We start from the raw sequence: 16,629 nt of genomic DNA, 5'->3' as shown, positions 1-16,629 counted from the left end.
AGCAACAGACAAATCATTTGGTTAGATCAAAGTGTGTGTGTGTGTGTGGGGGGGATATATGTTTGTTGCAACGGAAAATGATACCAACAATTTGAACTTGCTGATATTTGAAGAGGATTCGAAACTATATGGAAATGTACCTGGGGAGTGCATATTTATCTTGCACTTTGCTTTTCTGAAGTTAAATGGGTGCATGGAGTTCTCATCACCTGTGAGCCTCATCACCTGACTCCCGCAACATCGACATCACTGCTTGGTTATAGCTTGGTTGTCATGGAAACTATCATGCTTCTTTGCACACCAAAAAAAAAGCCTGAGAGGAGGAAAAAGTTGCATTGTTTCCTCTCAAAATACAACACACACCTGTTAATGTTGCTATATCTGTTTAGATTTTTGCTCCACCTTCTGTTCAAATATCTGTTGTGGGCCATTTGTGGCGCAGTATTTGCCCATCCCTGATTTACTGTAAAAGTAAGTTACTCTCTCCAACAAGGTGAGCACCACATTGTTCTAAAAAATAGCTCACAGTTATGGGACATTGTGATTCCCTAGGAATGCCGTAGAAGTGATCATTTGAAAATGTTTGTAGAAAGTTTCTGTTTCGTACCAGTTAAATCATCGTTTATAATTGTGAGAATGATCAAAGTCTTTACATAGATGAATGTCAATTATTTATTTGTATCAAACTGGAAGCTGTTCGCATTAATCAGTATCCAAGAATTAGCTTTCAGTTTAAATAATAACTTAAAATTTGACCTAACAAAGGTAAAGGGCAAATATTAACAATATATATTGTTTATACTGCTTGTAATTGGGATAAGGTAAACATCTGTTCAGTATTTTAACATAAAGTGTTGTGAATTGATTGTGAAGCATTAAAAGCCACAAAATGCAACGGGTCCATCAGACCCACAAACACTGGCTGAGTAACAACATGAATATTACACAAGGGTGAAGGAAGAAAAAAAAGTTGACATAAAAGTCCATCATTCGACCTAAAAAAAACAAAAACATTCCAACGTGAAGATGTGATCTTGATGATGAGACAATCTCAAGTCTTCTTCTGAATGCACAAAATGTTCCAAATAAAAATGTCATCACACAAAAAACAAAAACAAAAAAAACAACTTAACGATGGCGACTTTCAAGTTGAATGGATTAGTTTGCCTTTTAAAACGATGTAGTGGAAGTCAAGTCAACTTCAACATGTTGAACATGTTAAAGTTGAACGATGAGTTGTTTGTAAGAGCTGAAAGAAGGACAGCGAGATCATTTTGGATGCTGTAGATGTTTATGAGGGGAAAATTACTCCTCTCTGCAGGGCTTTTAGTTCCTTTTTGCTAGGAAACTCAAATTCCATTCTTTCTGTCTCATAATGGAAAATTGTCATCAAGAGGGAATCAAAACCACAGGAAATAACTTTTATCATCTTTTTTGGATGACTTTGCGCGTTTAAATATTTGCGCTGTTTTCTCAATCTCCCGCCGTCTGCCCATCATCGTGGTTGTTTGCCAAATCGATGTGGATGTAATTTTACCCATGAGCGCTCGCTTATGCAAACAGGAAGTACGGCCAGATAAAGCTTTAGCAAGTTATTTGCACCCTGAAGACATTGTTGTTTTCCTCGGGAGACATCAATGAGAAGATCACCAGAGTGGTGGTGGTGTTCAGCAAATAGACACATCCCACACGTTCGCCCATCTTGTGAATGTAAAATAGCCATTTGGGGAGAATTAGACGCAGTCACTGTCACATTCATGCCTCGCTCAGTCTTATTGACAAGTCAACATCATAAATGGACTTCTCTTTATGCAGTGCAACATTCTTCTTATTCTTGGAGTGAGAAAGCTATCACTTGGCTGCCATGGTAATGCTACAATGAGGGTCTTCATACCAGAAGAAACAAAAAAACATTCTACTAAAGGGCAAAAGGAGGACAGCACATGCTCCATAACAACCCGACTTCCTCCTCATCCTTCTGGTGACGTCAGCCGTCACCGCTGTGCCACGTTACAAACAGTGACGCCAATCACAACTTTTGTGGACAGTTATTTTACTCATTCGCCATTGATGATTTGTCTCTGCGCTTTCGGCCATCTGCAACTATGAGATGGATGCATTTCTTCTGTAGATATTTCGAAATAACAAAATCATCGTTGACACTGTTTGGGAAGCCTCACATAAATTTAGCTCAGTTTCCTCTGACTCCCATCACACAACTCAACTATAAATTTACAGAACACTTTCAAACAACCACGCTGTTTTCTTAAGATGGAACCCAATGAAAAAAGTAGAGTTCCCAGAATTGAACCGTGTGGAACACCATATGTTCCATTATACGTGTGAATTCTTATTGCAGATTGAACCCAGGTTAAGCACATCAGATCAATTCAGTTGAATTTGATGATGGTCCTTGCATCATCATTAGCAGAGTATTTAAGCGCAGGAGAGACAGGAGATGGGTGCCGAGATATTGTAACCTTTGCTAATTGCCATCGACACTGCCAACCTGATACTCGCATGCTTCTTGCAACTTCGTCCTCGCCAGTAGTGCAGCTTGTTCTTCTGTTAGTAAGTACTACTGTGTTTTTCTGTTCTCTGTTACTCCCTCAGCCTTGTGTAGGTTTAGAGTGATTTTTGCGTTTGCCTTCAGTCCCGTTCTCCTGTAGCTCTCTGCCTACCTTCCTAGTAAAAGTGTACTGTTTGTTTACGCGTTGGCCTAATGTCACGTTGCTTTTGGTTGTAGTCTTTATTCACGCTAGCGTGCTCCCTATGTTCAAATAAAACCTGTAAGCTTGCTTCTTTGTTTTTGTCTGCCTTGGGTCCAAACATGTTTTACACAGCAACTGATTCCTAACAAATCCTAAAGAGCACAAGGTTTTTTTTTTTTTTTGTAAGAGACAAGGTTGTTTTTTATTTTAAGGATGAGTGTATTCTGATCTTTAATATTGATAGGGGCTTTTGCTTATTACATTTGATATATTTAATCAACGCAGGTAGCCACAGCAGGCTGTTGATCAACAGATGTCGTCCCTGCCCCGCCACTTGTAACTTGCTCATCCCCATCTCAACAATAAGGTGAGCTATTATTAGCTTGTTTTATTCAGAAAACAAGACATCAAGATGTCCTTTTACTTACACACACACACATCTTTATGAATACTACAAGCAGTGGAGTGAATTCTGCATCTACCCTCAGAGACATCTGCCTTATCTTGTGTTGCTAATTGGTGTTAAATGGGAAGTGTAGTGTCCCGCTGTTATGTAAATGTGTTATTTTATACCCACCACCCATTGTTTTTCTGCCATGAAGACCGACATGTGACATTCACACTCATGTAAACTAACCACACACAAAGAGAACCTTTGCAAGAGATCCTTGTGCAGTCCATCTCGTTTTTAATTGACATGTTACATACAGAAAAACACGCATAAGCAATTACAGTACCTTCCACTGTACATTTCAGCTAAGATGCAGCAGCAGTGCTTAAGGCGTACATAGTGTAGATTAATACAGTATAAAAGTTGGAACTTGAGTGTGATGTACAGTTTGTTTTAATATGGACGTGATTGTTTCTCTTTATAGATTTTCTTATTTCGGACATTCTGAACTTTGGTTCTATTTCCTGCGCAACATACAGTGGTGCCTTTAGATGCAAGATGAATTGTTTTTATTGTTCCGTAATTATGCTTGTAACTCTTATTGTTCCAGCCTCCATTAAGACACAACAAAAATGTTTGTAATGTGTTTTTTTGATAAGGAAGGACAATAGCACTTGTATTCACTGCAGCTCCTTCTGGTGTGTGTGCCTTGCTTGCAGTTAAATACACAGAGACAATCACAACTCTTCAATGATCTACAACAATAATTGTTATTTTTAGCAGTGGATAAAAAATATCTTCCTGTGAGTATTGTTATATTGCTGGTTTACATGTGGAGATGCAGCAATCAATCGGTTTAACAATTAATGATGATCAAATTAAGCAATATGTAGTTCAAATTATTTTAAATTGTCCAAATGCTTAAAATTTCAGCTTCACAGTAAACATCGATTTCTGTAGTTGTCCATGAATGCAGAATGATTATCAAAATAAGACATTTGCGCCTTACAATGATCAAAACTTGTGATGATTTTCAATCTTCATCACTTTAGTTCAGTTTGTGCATTTTCCGCACTGTCAATTTGAAATAATGTGGGGTGATATATGGAAATTAACCCTTTTTTTTTTTTTTTAAGTCAAGTCAAAAATATTTACATAGCCAATTCAAGCTAAACAAAAAAAAAATCAGCCAAACAACATTTCTTATAGCATCTCAAAAAGCTCTCAAGTCTGATAATTTGTATCTCAAGGCACCACTGTTTTCAACTGGACTTCATCAAATCAAGAGGAAGGAAGTGATAGTTCTGAGGTCTTTCATTGGGTTGACAGTCGTGCTGCTTTGTTTAGGTTGTTTAAATGGACACCTGCTGCATGACGGAAGCCTTCACACACACGTGTGATGGATACTATATTCCCAGCCATGCAATAGAGTGTGTGAGCCAACCGTCTGCCTGTATGCTTGTCATGAATGCAGTGACTCGCTCATTGACTTAAATGGAGAAAGATGAACCATTAGGTGACAATTTGATCTACCTGCAGTCAGAAATGGAATGCGATACATGTCCATTTCTGGGGGTAATCACCTCGAAAGGGTTCATTATTGGACATTTTCCAGAGCGTGTGCACCAAGCGGTGATATATTGCACTTTTTGGTGAAAAACGAGTAGCTAGTGCAGTCCCACATCTAGTCCATTTGGGAGACGATCAACAGTGAACATTTACTGTACATGAGAGAGATGTTTAGTTTTGTTTTTCTGCCGGCATTCCTAAGACTGTCCTCTAGCTGCTGATCTTGGTCAGCATTTTGTTGATGGCCTGCTTGACATGCGTGGTGGAGCTGCGGCGCCTGGCCTTTCCCTGCACAGCCTTGCGCCGCCTCACCTCGCGACACAGCTCATGGAAAGCCTCGGCCACGGCACCGCCCTCGTCGGCGCACGCCGAGCATTCGTAGAAGGCGCAGGCCATCTCGGCGGCCAGGCGCTCGCCCTCCTCAGTGGTCACCTGCCGAACGTGGTCCAGGTCGCACTTGTTTCCCACCAGGACCAGGGGCACGTTCTTGGGCTTCTTGACCTCTTCCAGAAGACTCCGGAGCGGCACCACCTCCTGGAAGCTTCCCCGGTCCGTGATGTCATACACGACGATGAAGCCGTCGCCCCAACGCATGTGCCCTTCCCGCTGCTGGTTGTCCTCCTGAAGACCAAACAGAATTTGGATGGAAGGATAGGAAATAGAAGAAATTTAGTCATGGCTCGCCCTGAATACGCAGAGTTGAACAGGGGATGATAGTCTCACCTGCCCTGCTGTGTCCAGGATCTCCATGCTGACAAGCTCATCATCAATATTGGCTTGATGGCGGTAGGTGGATTCTGTATGGCACAAACAGTGCATGTCGGTCATTTTTGATGCAAGACCTCCTTTTATGTCTGGTGACTTACAGTCATTCCAAAATAAGGATGGTCTCAATTTGCGCACAAAATAACTTGTTAAAACACTTACATTAGTTGAAGAAAATATTTAAAAAAAAATGCAATTAAATAAATACTTGCATTCTTGAGGTACCTCCCTAACATTGATTGTGTTTGTTTTAGGGATGTTCGATACCACTTTTTTTAGACCGATACTCAGATCTTCAGTACTCACGGTGCCAATGCTATTAGTACTTATGATACATAAAATTTCCACACAAAAAAAACCAATGACAGATATATATATATTTTAAATTACATACTGTATATATCCCACCATAGCAAATGTCCTTAAAATTGAATGAAATGAATGGCAATTATGTTTTTTAAATGTGCTCATAAAAGTCATTTTGCATAGAGCACACAATAAAAAGAATTAAAAAAAAAAATCCTTTAATAGGATGAGACAAATAATCCAGTGACCAGAAAAAAGATGTCCCAATCAAAATATGTGGTTGTACAACTTTTTAAGGAATACAGTGAAGTGCAAAGAATTCTATTCAATACAATAGGGCTTCAAGTAATTTAGTAATATCTACCATGTTAAGAATTCCTCAAGCTGTAGTGTGATGTTTAATTATATCTTGTTTTGGAATCCATGCTTTTAATTTGGAAGGTTTCTCTGTATATGAATTAATAAAACCCAAAGGGAAACGAAACAGCCACATTACAAATATAATGTAGTGTGTATAAGGGCTATAATTAGCATCTGAGAGGGCCCTGAACAGCACCGTTCTATTTTTAGCACCGCAGCTCGACGCGGCAAACGTAAATTAACTCATTGACCGGCAGCCATTTTCACTGAAGCAACCCCCTTCACTCCCGGCTGTTTTACTGGATTTTGACAGATTTTGCAAGGCCCACAGAATATTGTGTTCTATTGCTATAAAAACATGGAACCTACCAAAAGAAAGATTAGAGTGTCTTCGTTCATCAGGGGAAAAAAAAGAATATTTCTTCTATATCTGTTTCCGTTTTGCAGCAATTAGCATTAGAATATAGCTAAGTTGAATCATTATTCACAAATCTGTATAGAACTGTGGGTAAATTAGCTTTTTTCAACATGGCTCTGGTTGATCTCTTTTGCTCTGCTGCCACCTGCTGGCCGTTTTTGTAATAACTACCATTTCTTCAACCGTTCTCTGCAGTTGGCTGCATCAAAGCCTTCTGTATGCTTTAGCATAAAAAACAAAAAAAAACATTAAACATATAAATACGTCTTAAGGACACTCAAAACATTTAAAATAGAAAATATTTCGACTTTTTTGGGAACAATTGAGTTAAACACGGCGAAGTTACGTGAGATCCAAACGATATGAACGACAGATATATTGTAGGTGATATTACACACAACAAGTACTTACTTATTCTCAGTAACGCACACTGAAATGGTGCTGTCAGAAGTAATGAAATGAACAATTACCTCATAAGGAGATACACAGGAAACGAACGAGACGGAACAAAACTTTCGTTCCCCCCAGTCTTTCTAACTATTCCTTACTGAAGAATGGCCATAAGAGCGGGCTTATTACCAGTATCAATATCCGTCGGGAGTACCGAAACCATGGAATGTGGACTTGTATCGGCCCGATACTGATACCTGGTATCGGTACTTGCCTATCCCTAGTTTGTTTAAATAGTAGCCCATGTTGACAGTGATGCGCAATAATTGCATCTTCACCTCTGGCCAGTGCAAGGAAGAAGAAGAAGCAAATCGTGTTCAGCAAAATGGACCCCCTTGCAAAAACACATCTGTGTAAACACAAGTTGGCTTGTCAAATGAAGAATGTTCCGGGATTTGGCAGAAAAGTGGGGGGATTTGGACAGTGTTGTCTCTTTGTGATTCTAATCTACGCTCACCTTTGTTGTCTTTATCAGCTATAGTGCGTCATGCCGCAAAATCCTTCTTTTTTTTATGGTTCATCGAAAATATCATGCAGATAGAAAATTCTGGATTGAAAAGGGTATCCTGATTCCTAACAGCGGGAATAGCAACTTGAATAAAACATTTCCAGTCAGGCAAGTCAAACTTTGATTCGCGGCAGGCGTCGGTTATGAAAGCCTTTTGACGTGCTTGTAGTCATGTTGTGTTTTCAAATAGAGTTGAAAATAGCTCAAGTCTCGGCACGATTGTACCGCCGAGTCCCAGGTGCTTCACCACAGGTGACGTCAATGAGATGTCAAAGAGAGTGGCGGTGGCGTGGAGATTTATTGTTTTGGCTGGAGGCTGAGGAGGAGACAGCAGGCCGGGTGGGCGTGTGTCCTGTTAGACGGCCTCTTTGGAGAGACGTCACTCTGCCGGCTGCTGATGGCGGTCGCCGCGTTTATGTGTAGCCATGACTATCCTTGTGCTAGTCAACTATCAATGCCAGGTGAGATTCCATACAAGAGTGCGTACATCACAGCAAGTCTGGCTGTGCCATTCTCTCTTTGATTGTGTTGGATTGGATTGAATCTTATTAGAGTCAGCATAGCCAAGTGTGAAAACTCGCAACATGGCAGAAAGATCTGCAAGTATCCAATTATAGTTATTTTTTTCCCCCAAAACTTTTTTCTCCAAGTAAAGTATTTTTGGTGTATCAATACCAGTGACTTATAGTGACAGGCAGAACAATGAAAGCTTGTGTCACAGTCAGAATGTATCCTTCAGCAAACTTCCTTGACACCAATTACTTTCTCATCACAGCGTGTTGTTTGTGTCATCGTAGAACATTCCAGAAAGAGCAGGGGGAAAATGTGAATACAGCATTTTGTCAATATTAAACTGCAAATATTACTGTAATAGCTTGAGTAAGACATTTGTGAGACCGCATCATCTTTATTATTAACATTTTGTGACGTTTTTATGTGTAGGTTTGTGATGAGATGCTTTCCTAATGTAAAATATGTGCCTTAAGTTGGTTGAATAAAGTTTGATAAACATGCTTATATCAGACAGTTGTTGCACTTCTGTTTCAAGGCTGCAGTGTTAGAATATCTGTTCAACCTAATATTTTCACGTTTGTGTGCACAATTGGATGTTGCATAAGTGAGTTCAACAGAGAGAAAAAAATCTGCACTACATTGGCGCTTTTGGGTCTATTGGCAGAGAACACGCAGGGGTAACACTTCAATATGTGCTAATTGGATCATCATCCAGGCCGTGCGCTTGCTTCATGGGAGAAATGACGTTATACAGTACATACGTTGCCCCAGAAAGACAAACGCAGTTGTTGCTTCTAAACGCTGGCGGTAATCATGCGTTTGTAAGACTAGCACTCAACACGCGCTGATTTACTGACTGCATGTTTGGACACACTCGAAAGTGCTCTTATTCCCAGTACACTCCTCAAACTGTCTCATCTGCTCTTGTGCTAACCAAGAAAGCACTCACACAATATACTGGAGCTCCTTTGTTGACCACACTATGCATCGTTAAACTATGAAGATCAATAAACTCTATCTGGTGTCCATTTTTGCATTAATGACTAAAATGGAAGACTACAAATGTGTTTCAATTGGCTTCCTTAATTGGTATGAATAGCACATTGAGGGCCACTGAAAAGACACTTTTATGAATGCATATAATAAACTGCTATTTACTGTGTGATTAAAGTGTATTGGAATTTTCTCTCTCTCTCTCTAATCGGGATTTCTTACCAAGAGTTGGGTCGTACTCCCAGATAAAGCGTCGAGTCAAAAACCTCACCACCAACGCTGCAACAAAAAGACAGGTTGGGTACAGCATTAGTATCAAATGCAGCATTAGTATCAAAAACAAAAGACCCCAACCCAGTCAGTCATATACAGCCATGAGTGAAAGCCAGGAATCCCCTTTTTCATTCATTTATTTATCCTCCTAAACTTGCAAGGACAGAGCGTGAAGGCCAAACTGGCATCATCACCATGACATCATCGTTACCTGAGATGCTCTCTGGCAGCTGCGTTATTTGCCTTGCCGGCTTCCCCCTCGCATCATTAGGCCTAAATGGTAAATAATGACAGATTTTCTTCATAAACTGCCTTTTATCAAATTATAAAATATTGATTGGTGTGATCTAAGCTAGGCCTGAAACAATTTTGGAACTGTGTATATCTGAGGTGAATTTCCAAGCTATTGACAAGCCGTTACATGTAATATAGTTAAGATGCAAGGATTTGTGAATGAAAAAGATGAGACACTTCTTCGAAAGGCCAGCAGGGGGCAAACTCAGTGGCTTTAAGTAGACCAAATTGAACCATAACATTATACAGTATTAGCATTCCTCTTGACTATATGGTCCCAAATAAAATAAATAAATACATTTTAAAAAGTTCAGAGTCGTGATATGATATGACAGCGAGTGGCCACTTGTAGTTTGCAGTCCTTGCACTGCATTAGTCTTGCGCGCAGGCTTTCATTCATCTCTTCTCCATGCAGAAGCTGTCATGTGCCTGAGTGACTTCGAAAGAACCTCGAGAGGTCCACTTGACTCCACGCATCCAGGTATGTTTGCGTCTTTGCCTCTGCAGTGGCGAGGCGGTGAAAAAGATCCATCATGAGCTTTTTCAGCTCATAAGTAACTTGAGGACAAAAAATACTTTTTGTTGGCCAGATTGCCAATGCCACGTTTCATTACACTCGTATGGAACTCATAGCCATGTTGCTTTTACTCTCGCAATTTGTCATTTTGCAGACAGGGAGGAGCTGCAGAAAGATGCAATCCAAATGAAACATTTTATAAGCCTGCACAACACTTTCACAAGAGAATCTTGTTTTGCTGGAGTGCTGTGTCATTACACGTGACGCATGAGCAGGTGTGCCTATATTGTGGCTAGTGCACGTGCGTTAGAGTGTCCCAGCTGCAGTGTCCTGGATTTCACCCAGGCAGAACAAGCAATAGTGTGTGAGGTCCGCTCCTCTTTAGATGTAACATTATCTCCCCCTTTTCACCGCCACAGGAAGAGATGGAAAAGAGGAGTCTTTGTTAATGGGCCTTAATATGGACACGGTGGCCAAGATTGCCTGAAGGATGGCACTGGGGTAACAACAAGTGCACACTATCAGCAGTCTGGTGCCATCACAATTCACCCGCTGTGTCATCAGAGCACTGCTGGAAAATACGGTCACCAAACCTCTCCTGGCTGCTCCACTTGTGTGGCGCATTCTTAATACCAAGCAATGGCTCTTAATTGATGCCGCCCGCAGTGGAATTGGCACCCTTTCCATAACAAGACCAGCATTTACTTGCATAGTCATTTTAAAAAGGGAAATTGGGCTATCAGGTGAAATTTCAGGCTGAACACACAATGCATGCAACCTTTTTTGTTGATTTCAACTTGACTTTTACAAAATTAATTGAATGTTGAATTTATTTCTTTTTTCTCAAAACTGATAATTTAAAACTTATAACGTAAAACAGATGTGTTTTGAGAATCACACTTTCACAGCAAAAATTGCAGTGTTAAATGTTGGTATTACATGTTTTGGAGCTGATTTCAACCCCCAAAGTGTATTTTTAACACTGCCTGACTGAAATGGATTTCAGTGTTGTGATATTTGAAGTTGATTTACTTACTGTTAAACCAACTCTGCAGCAAGTTAATCAAAGCAGGCTCTGCCCCCTTGATCTGAACTGCTGTGCACAAAGACTTTTAGGATATTATATCATCTCTTAAGAAGCCTGGTCTGTTCCCAGGTTGGTGCCAGAGAATTCCATCTCATCCGTAGTACTTTCTTCGTGAAGCTTCTCCTCGCCAGCCCGCCCTCTCCCTGCCTGATTGCCTGCCTCCTGAGTCTTTTCGTTTTTTTTTTCTTGCCAGACCTCAGCAAATAAACTGTTTTTTACCACTTGTCGCTATTTCTGCATTCCGGGGCCCAACCCAGACAATCCGTAACATACAGGGCACTACAAAGACAGATACATGCCAATATAGCATTTTTCCTTCAAATTTGCATACAATTAATGATTTTTTCCCCTCTATTCTTCTAATGGGGTATATGCCACAGAGGAGGCGGGACCTCTGACTTCCTGATTTTCCCACATCAGCTTTGTTTCCGTTTCCTGTTTGCGACGAGTGGGTCGCATCGCAGTTCTTGTGCTTCCGCCTTTGTGCCCCCCGGTTGCGCATCCCTGTCGACGGGTGCGAATGTGTTGTCTCAGTTGTCCGAAGCATTTCAGAGAGTTGAGACACTGCGCCGATGGGCGGGAGCACGCGGTTAGGGGGCGAAGGGGTGGGGGTGCGAGTGTTGGAACGCGGCCATCAGTAGCCGGAAACGACGCTGACGTGTGAAACCCGGAAGTCCGTGGCAACTACCCCATGTCTAGTTCCTGATCGCAAAAGGGTTACACTGGTATCAGCCTCCGACACAAGTATGATACCTTGGAAAAAGGCCTGGTATTGGCCTGATACCGATACTTGGTAGCGGGACCCCCAACCCCCCAAAAAGTCAAAATCATGGATTAAAATCATTTTGGGAATTCTCCTTGTTATCAAGATGTGCAAAATGACAAAAACATTTAACAATTAGACATGTGCATTCACAAAAGATTCGATAAGGTCAAATGAAGCTCACCTGTAAAGGTTAATATGCATTTTAGGCTCATTCTGAAAAGTCAGCTGGAAGCCCAATACCCCAAACTTTTTGTGAGTAGTATACACTTTCTCAATCTAGTGTTGTCTTCAGCTTTTAAGATGCCAAGCAGATAAGAATCATTGATTCAGCTAATTGCAAACAAAAGCAAAAGTATGTGTCAGCGTCCTGAGATGATGATGACGAAAAAAATCACTTACATGCTAACAGACATGCAGTAATTGAATTGGAGTCTGCAGCTATTGTGTTTGCGTCACATTTGGTCTGTTTGGACAAGCCAGCTGAGCACGTGAAAAAAAAGTTTCCACCAAGCTGCGGAGTCTCCACAGGATGGTTTAGAACTGAAAACCCTAATTTGCTTTTGCTTTTCCTTTGTGTACTGGTTATAGCTGAATAAATAGCATAACATTGACTAAAAAAAATTATGTTTCTTTGTCATAATGTGAGAAAAAAGTTCCACATGGAGTTAAGTGACCTTTCTTTATCCACCACTTGTGTCTAGCATCCAACTATCTAAAAGCCAGCCAAATATTTTTGGGCTCATTGAGAATTGACTGTCCCTAAACAGCAATTTCAATAAAGCCATTATTTACTGAGCTGATGTCAAAACAATTATTTTAGTGTTTAGATTATTTTCCTTGCAGTTCGTGAGATATTAAAACTACGGAAATGAAAACATTGCTAAAATAGCTCATGTTTCAGCTCATAAAATGTTGAGTCATGTAGCATCCATTGCAACGCTTGGATATAAATTTAAAACAAACTGTAGAACCAAAATGGATAGATTGAAGGTTTGCAGACAGTATAAAGTATATTTTGAAACAAATAAGATTCCTTGAGGGGAGGTTACAGAACTGCTACTTTGAAGTGTGAGTTATTATCAAAATCCTCCGAAAGCACCTGAATGAATGCCACTGGCAATGAACTTAAGATCCTTTTCATCAGTTAATCGTCCTTTTGATGTAAATTTTCCACACTGGAAATATTGTCGAGTTGTCGTAATGACGCGAGCAACAAGTAAACAAATCCACTTCCTGAACAGGAGGTCGGGCCTCTGCTTCCTGTCGGAGAACTTTCCCAGAGTTCTTTTCACCTACCCCTGCGGCACGTCTGCGTCCATAACCACAAACGTAATTTCATAGAAATATGTTGCATGGGAGTCAAAGCCAAATGGAGATGGAGTAAGATCCCCTCGCAGCTCAGATTGTCAGACTGTTTTTTTCCTCCCAATCAAGTAGAAAGTCATAAGAGCAAGAGTAATACACAAGACTACACTCAACATGTCATGAGTCCGTGAGTGATGATGGTGCTGTCTGGACAAAATGTAATGCTTATTTCAAGTCAACCCGAGTCTCAACACTTTGCGCTGCATTGCATTTGAAACTAATTATCGGTTGATTCTAAAATTACAAGTAAAATAGACTATCAATGAAAAACAAAACAAAAAAACTGTTCTTTGTTACAGTGATCGTTCTAGACCAGCCCTGCGATACCTGAAAATCCAAATTCCCTGCAACACAGATAGGTCAAGCAATGTACCGTGATCATCTGCAGCCAATAATGGCCAAGCGGGGTGTACCATCATGAATCATTTGAGTCTGGTGTGTCGTGACTTCAGCCGAACCTCTAAACTATTTTTTTTTTTTTCAACTCAAAATTCCTGAGTTTGACTCACAGAACCACTGGAGTTCAAGCCAACCCAGGTTAAGAACCACTATTATAACATAACACCTATATATGACAAGGCGAGGCAGGGAGGACTCAGGCGCAGGGATTTGGTTAGCCTCAACGGCTGCAGTTTGATGTGACACTTCGGCAACAAGACAAGGGCGACGCGGACTATTTAACACATGAGGGTGTTTGGGAACAGGTGGACACAATCAAGGAATGGGGCGGATACAGACACCACATGAGGAAGGGCAATTGACCTGAAACGAGAGCAGAGTTAGACTTTCAAAATAAAACCGGAATGACAAGACAAATTAGCTGTGTTAGCGATTTGACTACTAGTGCTTTGGCACTTTGACTTTTTCCAACCAGTATGAGACCACAAAGCGAGCGCAGCTGCTAATTGATCCAGTCATGTCAAAGCGGGTGCGGAATTTCCCTTCACGCAGGCCTCGTTTCTCTCGTTGCTCGCACCGTAGCCTCAAATGCTTTGTACGACACACAAAACATCAATCCCACCCGCCCCCATTCTTTAACTCTTTGACTGCCATGGACGTTAAAAGACGTCATCCAATTTTTTTTTTTTGAAACGGGTGGAGGAAAGCCTTGGCCAGCTGCTGTGAAAGTTTCAAGCAGATCTAGTTAGCCTAATGACTATTTTTGGCCCCTAGATGGCAGCAATGACTCTTTTGACAAGATTGGGTAGGCGTCAGTAGAAGACATGAGGCGGAGCTAGAGGGGACAATGGCTGGGGAAGGGAAGAAAACATGGCGACCGGTTGCAAGCAGCTCACGGTCGAGCAGTTTTTTTCAAAGACGAAAAGCATCGAACAACGCTAAAGAGCACATTGATGACGACGATGATCATCATCGATGATGATGATGATGATGATGGTGACTCCGAGGTTGGAAGCATTGACGCGGCAGTAGAAGACGTGAGGCGGAGCTAGATGGCTGAGGAAGCAAACAATGGCGGTTGCAAGCAGCTCACACTTGGGAATTTTTTTCAAAGACGAAAGGCATCGACCAATGCTAAAGAGCACATTGATGACGATGATAATCATCATCGATGATGATGATGATGGTGACTCCGAGGTTGACGCCGAAGTTGGAAGCGCTGACGCGGCGGCTATGACGACGTCATAAAGGTTCACGGGCTAGCGATGCTAACACCGGAAAACGCGGAGCACGCTCAGGCGGACGTTCAATCGGACGACGAAGAGTGCCCCGAGTCCAATGCATATTCATCGGAGGAGTGGGTACAGTCTGCTACTTGCTATTCCCCGGAAAAAAAGGCCGTCAAGAAAGTGTAACGTCTGCACGCGAAAGGAGCCATCGCAAGTGAAACTAATCTGTTGTGCAAATCCTGCTGCGTCTCCTTGCACGCATGGGAGCGTTACAAAAAGAAAAACTGTATTTGAAACATCCACATAATTGTAAATAGTACCACAGTTGCACACATTTGTAAATAGTTTGCGAAATTGTTTTGTCAAATTGTTACACTGTTGAATGAAAATAAACGTATTTTGCAACCAAAAAACACTTTTTCATTGTTGAAGATAGCGTTTTACAGAAGTAAAGCACTATTTAGGTGTTTGTGGCATCATTCATGGACAAAAAGAAGTGTACAATTCACTAGAGTGCATGAAATAACATCGTTTCACAAAAAGCTCTTTTTCTCCGCTTTTTTTCAAAACAGAGCATTTTGGTGAAACTAACCATTTTCTATTGTTGATTACTGAAGAACTGAATAAGGTAGAAACAAAGTTTTTTTTTCTGATGAAAGATGAGCGTTCAATCTTTCATTTGGTAGTATGTGTGTTTCCATAGTCCAAACAGAACATTTTCTGTGGACCTTGAAAGATCAGTCAAAATGCTTAAATCGGCTGGCACTGGCGACATCCCGTTTCTGAAAACGTCTGGCAGTCAAAGAGTTAATATGATTCTTTTTTGCCACTCTGCTGCAAATACACCAAATTAGCTGTCCTACAGTCTCTTGTAGCACTAGTGCATTGGTTCTCAAATGTTTTACATCTGTACCACATCAAAAAAAAAAAAAAATCACTCCAACCATTCTGACCAACGTTAAAATAATGTTGTAATGCTATTTGTAACATTATGCAGTTTTAACAATAACAATGGCACCGTTTTTGCTCAAGTGTGCAATAAACTTGTGTCGGGAACAAAAGTGTGCTTCAAGCATGTACGAAATGAAGTGACCATGATTGTACTTTGTGTAACGTTCACAAAAGAACCAGCCTCATGTAATGTTTTTTTTTTCTTTTGTTCTTTTCACTGCAACTAGGTTTGAATACACTGTGCCAATGGTTGTCTGTATTGCAATATAATCCCTGTCAGGTAAAAGTCTGACAACCTCCCGTCACTACCCGCCCACGTGCTTTAGAGCAGCAAAACAGGCACACAATAGGCAAGGTCTCGGGGTGGGGGTGTTGTAAAATGGGACACTGAAGTCCCCGATGATTTCACACCTTGGAAAAAATGCAATAACAGAGCTCACATTCCGGAGGTTAGAACAGGAAGGGCGTTAGGATCATACGGCACATTTGTCCACATTTTTTAAAAATCTTTTGTTGCCAACAATAGCGCCATTCAAGCTGAGGCAAACACCAAACCTTTATGAAGACAATCCATTTGAGGATTTCTAATGTTTCATAGATTACTTACTATGAAGTCATGACTGATAAGCATAAAAAAAAATAAGTCAAGTCTCACCTTGCTATCTTAGGTTGGATGTCATTGAAAACCAAAAGAGACATTGAAGAGTAATCTCCCAAAATTTGGGATCAGTAGTTGATCGTATTCTCCTGTTTTGGTTGCATTA

The 16,629-nt window shown here is 40.9% G+C and overlaps 1 protein-coding gene across 2 annotated transcripts in view; it reads right to left on the bottom strand.

Moving 5' to 3' along the window:
* Positions 1-3,376: 3,376 nt before the first annotated feature.
* rerg (RAS-like, estrogen-regulated, growth inhibitor) overlaps positions 3,377-16,629 on the bottom strand; it is a 29,337-nt gene continuing 16,084 nt past the window's right edge. For both annotated transcript variants that reach the window (XM_077545415.1, XM_077545416.1), the window contains exons 3-5: positions 9,207-9,263; positions 5,395-5,468; positions 3,377-5,292 (exon numbers count right to left, since the gene is read on the bottom strand). In XM_077545415.1, the coding sequence (XP_077401541.1) occupies positions 4,882-5,292; positions 5,395-5,468; positions 9,207-9,263 (542 nt within the window). In that variant the 3' untranslated portion in view covers positions 3,377-4,881. The remainder of the gene's footprint in view (positions 5,293-5,394; positions 5,469-9,206; positions 9,264-16,629) is intronic.

This window comes from Vanacampus margaritifer, chromosome 15 (assembly GCF_051991255.1).
Source record: "Vanacampus margaritifer isolate UIUO_Vmar chromosome 15, RoL_Vmar_1.0, whole genome shotgun sequence".
In the NCBI taxonomy this organism is placed as follows: Eukaryota; Metazoa; Chordata; class Actinopteri; order Syngnathiformes; family Syngnathidae; genus Vanacampus; species Vanacampus margaritifer.
Note: the sequence above shows the minus strand (reverse complement) of the source record. Positions and strands in the feature narration are given on the sequence as shown.